We start from the raw sequence: 6,000 nt of genomic DNA, 5'->3' as shown, positions 1-6,000 counted from the left end.
TTAAATTATGACATTCCTTGTTGATTTTTTTTCCCTGAGATTATGCCTAGTAGGAAAAATTCTGTTTTCCATTTTTTTTTCCTGATTGTGAGCCATTCACAGTCAGTCTATTCTTAGGGTATCCAATAAATCTTCTGTAATAAATAATAATCAAAGCATTGCAAATCAAAAATGGTAGTGTACATTACAGAACTAAACTCTACAAGTTATTATTTAAACCCAAACAGGTAGAGTAGCATAACGGAAAAATATCCCATTCCTCATTAATTCCTGTATGAGTAATTTAAAATGTTAATGCAGTGGGCTCAAAAATATGCAGTCACTGTGAAATTGTACAGTGCTTGAAACTCTTTTGTCTTCTGATTCCCACCTTTGTCCCCTGGCAAAAGGGAGAACCAAATGTAATGTCTCTGTAGATTGGATGCCACATTATTGATTGTTTTCATGAAAATGCTTCATGGAGTCTGAGAAGCAGCAAAGGCACCTATCCACTTCTCAACTAGGGAAGCCCAACAAAGCAAGTGCAGATTTGACCTAGCCATTTCCTCATATTAAAATCTTAGACTGCTCCTAGTTAAGGAATTGCCATTATGATGGGCTGCTCAAAACAGCTACTTGTATTATTCCAGCAAGTGTTGTGTTGAACTGATGCAACAAAATATTCTTACTTTGAGCAATTATTAGCAGTGTATGTGGGTGTGGGTGCCTTTGGGTCAATTTATGGCTTCTGGCAACTGCCTGTGCCAGTCCCTGCAGTTTCTTTGCAAACATTTTGCTATTGGCTTCTTCCTAGAGCTGAGAGGGAGAGACTGGGCCAAGGTCATCCAGCTGGCTTGGTGTCTGAGGCAGGGCTAGGACTCAGTATTTCCTGATTTCCATTCTAGTGCCTTAACTATCACACCAAACTGACTCTTTTATTAGCCACAAGGAAATGGAATGTATTTATGCTTTCTGGTGTATTCTCAGCTTTCTGGTGCCAACAGTATGAAGTCACATGCTCTCTGCTAAGGTGCATATTAGTCATTGTACCCTGATCTGATCTGTGAACCGATTTATAATGTCTTTGGTATTTAACAGAAAGATAAAGACTGCTTTAAGCAGACTTACCCCCAAATAAGCTTTAATTAGATAGCCATCTTCTCTCCTTATAAGAGCAAGGAGAAGGTAACAGAATAATAGAATTGGAAGGGATCTTGGAGATCTTCTAAATCTAATCCAACTCCCTACCTAAGAAGGAAACCCTATACCATTTCAGACAAATGGTTGTCCAATCTCTTCTTTAAAAACTCCAGTTTTGGAGCATCCACAACTTCTGGAGGCAAGTGGTTCCACCAAGTAATTATTCTCACTGTCAGAAAATTTCTCCTTAGTTCTAGGTTGGTTCTCTCACTGATTAGTTTCAATCCATTGCTTCTTGTCCTGCCTTCAGGTGTTTTGGTCTATAAGGCGTTATCTTCTGTTTGCATTTTTTCTGTGTTTTCCCATTGTTTTTTCCACTTTTCCTTCCCATTTAGAAAACAATAAAATAGCTGCACAGAAAAATGGCTGAAAATATGTTTAAACCTCAGTGATTATTATAACTTAAGCTGAAGATGAAAAGTCTCTTCTATATTTAGGAGAATGTTAGATAGATAGATAGATAGATAGATAGATAGATAGATAGATAGATAGATAGAGATAGATAGACAGACAGACAAAGACAGACATAGAAGTAGAGATAAAAACATCACTAACAGTAGAGATGCAGTAAAGACACCTCATATCTACCTCTGCTTACACTGCTTCAATTTAGAAGTGATCATTTTATCATTTGAGTCTACAATCCGTGGGGATGGATTATAACAGGAACTTGTTTTCTCAACAGCTGATATGATACCGAATGTTGCAGCCATCAACATGGCTTGAAATCTAAAAATAATTTTAAATATCTAAAAAAAAGTTTTATGAGCCATATATTCCAAAATATATGGAAAATTCAGTGAGTAACCAGGAAAAACAGTTATTAGAATTACCTAAATTGACTGAAGCTTAACAAGGTGTTTTTTCCTGGGGCATTTGGCCCCCTACAAAAATAAACTCTTTAAGGCATGAGGCCTTTTTCCTCCTTTCTTTAGAACGTATAAAACCATTCTAAGCAGTTCTATACTATGTTTCTCATATTGCCCCTAGTTGATGACTTTTTTTTATTGTTAATGGCTTCCTCCTAAATCAGATTTATGATTTATTTGTATATGCTTATTATGAAAGTGAAGGTTTTAGTATTTTTTAATTTAACCAAATAAACTGCATTTTACACGAGGAGAGGAATTAAACTAATAAAGTGCCTTTCTTGCTATTTCTTCTCCTTAGGATGTCCGAAGGCTCGAAATCCCTGCTGAGCTTGCAGCTCTCCTACGCTTGGCTCAGGGTGAGTAGAATGCCTGGTGGGGGGGGGCTTGCATTTGAATTAAGAGGGTGTCCTTGACCTGCAAAATGTTTTTAAAAACCTAAAGAACATCTTAAAAATTAGGATTTTCCCCCCACTGAGTATTTTCCTGCTGTTCTCCATGTGCTTGAATATTTTCTAAGTACTTTGGATCCAAGTGAGGTTGTTTTGATTTGATAACATGACTTCTCATTTAAAATGTCGAAAAAGTGTTTAAAGGTTGAACTTAATTTGATAATCCCCAAGATACATGTATATTTGATGTGTAAGTGGTTGTAAATGAGAGCTGGTTGCCAAGTGCCCAAATGACAGTCACATGACCGTGGGGGAGGTGTGACAGTGATAAATCAGGTCATAAATCATTTATTCCAAGGCTGTGATACATTTGAACTGTCATTAAGAGCAGTAAGTCAAGGGCTACCTGTACAATAATGAACTTAGAATTGATTGTGAAGGTGTTAAACCAAAGATCTTCAAACTTGGCAAGTTTAAGACTTGTGGACTTGTCCCAGAATTCCTGAGCCTAACATGACTGGAGGAGGAATTCTGGGAGTTGAAGTCCACAAGTCTTAAAGCTGTCAAGTCTGAAGACCCCTGTTAAACTGATAGTTTTAGCTTTCTTGATTCAAGAATAAAGACCGAGAGCCTACTAAAGAAATAAGAAGGAACTCAATCCTATAGAAGACAAGGACAAATTTAGACAAGGACACAAAGGACATCTTAGCAGAATTATTACAATAATGGTATTTCCAGTAATAATATGTGGCTCATGAAATCTCTACATTGAGAAAAAATGAGAGAAAGTAAATAAACATCTTCAAATTATGAATGTGGAGATCATAATGAAGTACTCTGTGGATTGCAAGGAGAACCATGATATGGATCCAAAAAGGAGTAGATGCTTTTGTGATCAACAAGCCACAAATGTCTTATTATAGGGTCAAAATTAGGTGTGATTCACTTTACACTTTACGTTACAATTGCCTTGCATATGAGTGAAGTATTGCCAGCTGATCACTAGGAAAAATTATTGTGCAATGGAAAGAAGATAGAAACAGAAGAACAGATACGATGTCAAACAGATCATTGGAATATCTTCAGAACAGCTATGAATTGAGGGGGTCCGTGGTGCTCTCTGAGCTTCCTTGCTTTCTTGCAGACATTTCATTACCCAAAGTAGGTAATATAATGAGTACTGATAATGTCACCTAGTTTGAGTAATGAAACATCTGCAAGAAAACAAGCAAGCTCAGAGAGCACCAAAGACCCCCCCTCGTTTCATTTTTATAACTGTCTGGTTTGGTTCTGCGACCCAACAGGACAGACACAGACTTCAGAGGATAATTAGGACTGCAGAAAAAACGATTCCTACCAACCTGCCTTCCATTGAGGGCCTGTATACTGCACGAGACAAAAAGTGGTCTGTGAAAATATTTACAGACCCCTCACATCCCGGACATAAACTGTTTCAACTCCTTCCCTCAAAACGACACTATAGAGCACTGCACACAAGAACAACTAAACACAAGGACAGTTTTTCCCCGAAAGCCATCCCTCTGCTAAACAAATAATTCCCTCAACACTGTTCAACTATTTACAAAGTCTGCACTACTATTACTGTTAATCTTCTCATCACTCCTTATCACCCATCCTTTCCCACTTGTGACTGCATGACTGTAACTTTGTATCCTTACAATTTATATTGACTGTTTCCTAGTATGATTTGATTGTTGATTGTACCCTATAACTATCATTAAGTGTTGTACATTATGATTCTTGATTCTTAACGAATGCATCTTTTATGTATACTGAGAGTATTTACACCAAGACAAATTCCTTGTGTGTCCAATCTCACTTGGCCAATAAAGTATTCAATTCAAACCTGAGCTACAGATATTCTCCTTTGTTGGAGCTATGAATTATTTCTAAAGGCAGTTTAAAACAGTCCATAAAGTCACTACACTAAAAGTCAATCCTGACTAAATGACTCCTAACCATAATGTAATGATGGCTTGTTTAATGCAACATCTGTTCTTTTACATTCAAATTCCTCAGACTAAAAACAGGTTTTCAGCAGTTACTTAATATTCTAAGTTTCTGTGTCTCAGCATATGGACACCTTGTTTGAGCTTGGGAACTAAGCATAGTGGGGCTTTGTTAATATTTGGATGGCATGACCATGGGATAATTCCAAGGCTGTAGGCTAGACTGGGATATTGAAAAACATCCTGGAATAAGGTAATAACAAACTGCTTCTGCATTGCTGCCAAAACTGTATTGCTATCCTACAAATATGTTAACGCTAATTTAAATTTTATTTGTATTCGTATAATGATTTAATTGTGAATTGACACATTTGAATGTATATATTTATGGTTTATTTTGATGTAAGCCATCCAGAGTTGCAGAGAGATAGGTGTCAAACAAATTTAATAAATAAATAAATAATGGTAGACACTGGGAGCTAGGAAATGTTAACTTGTTCAAAAGAAGTCTCTCATACTTCACTTCTAATGCTGAAAGTACACCTGCTTGCTCTTCTTAAGATTATAAGTATCAAGACATGTATATGCACATGTCATGCAAAGACAGTCACAGTTGGGGCGTCTGTTTTTTCATTCTTATGTTGGGTGGTATGCTTGAATAAACACGCCTTCATTATATTGAAAGATAATGCTATCCTATACAAAATATTGTCTCTGATCCACACTGATCCTGAACTGGGGGAAAGGATCTATAGAACAACCATCAGACTTTTTGCAAATAACATCTCAAGCATTGTTCTCTAGGGATAATTCCTTGATACAATAAACTCCTTTGGCAGTTCCGATGAATACTGTTGTAAAGCATTATTAAGCCCTGGGAAGCTTTAAAGGAGAGAAGGAAGAATACTTGGCAGTAATGCGCCCTTTATACATGCATTCCTTTCACACAAAAAAATATGAGGATCTGGCAATCAATGGCTCACCTCAGCTTCTGCTCCGGAGGGAGTGGTCCAAAGACAGTTTTACTGCATCCCCTCTGGAGATACATGATGGTGGTTTTCCACTGGGGGGCACTCTTGCCTCATCCTATCTCTTTGCTCCTTTTGAGTTCCCGCTTGAAGCCAAAGAGCCGTAGTATCTTCTTCCCTTCTGCCTATTGCTCTCAGGAATAGTTTTATTGTTCTTCAGCATTGTGGTTGGATGTCTCTCTGCATTGTGGCTGCAAAATGGACATGTGAGAGAAGAGTAAAAACAAAGGCACAGGGCCAGCTGACTAACACTTTCTATGTCCCTCCCATTGGCCAACAATTGCAGGGTTGTTTTCTGGGTTTTTAAATAGTAAACTGTTGCAGATCCATAAATAGAAGAAATGGATAGAGCAACTTCTTAAAGTTATCTAGTTTATAGGATACATCTTTCTCTCTAAGGAACTGAAATATTATTCACCATATCACTGTAATTGTTCGCGAACTCATAGGTTGCAATGAAATAGTAGCAATCACAGTAGATAGTCCTCAAGTTATGACCACAATTGGAAACAGAATTTCCCTCTCCTTGCAAGGCAGTTGTAAAGTGAATTACACCTGATTT

The 6,000-nt window shown here is 37.3% G+C and overlaps 1 protein-coding gene across 1 annotated transcript in view; it reads left to right on the top strand.

Moving 5' to 3' along the window:
* The first annotated feature begins 457 nt into the window (after positions 1-457).
* MYO15B (myosin XVB) overlaps positions 458-6,000 on the top strand; it is a 54,495-nt gene continuing 48,952 nt past the window's right edge. Inside the window, exons 1-2 of the mRNA XM_087954188.1 lie at positions 458-517; positions 2,350-2,407. Coding sequence (XP_087810314.1) covers positions 458-517; positions 2,350-2,407 — 118 coding nt within the window. The remainder of the gene's footprint in view (positions 518-2,349; positions 2,408-6,000) is intronic.

This window comes from Notechis scutatus, chromosome 2 (genome assembly GCF_049901735.1).
Source record: "Notechis scutatus isolate UNSWTSFEM ecotype Mainland chromosome 2, rNotScu1.2, whole genome shotgun sequence".
Taxonomy (NCBI): Eukaryota; Metazoa; Chordata; class Lepidosauria; order Squamata; family Elapidae; genus Notechis; species Notechis scutatus.
Note: the sequence above shows the minus strand (reverse complement) of the source record. Positions and strands in the feature narration are given on the sequence as shown.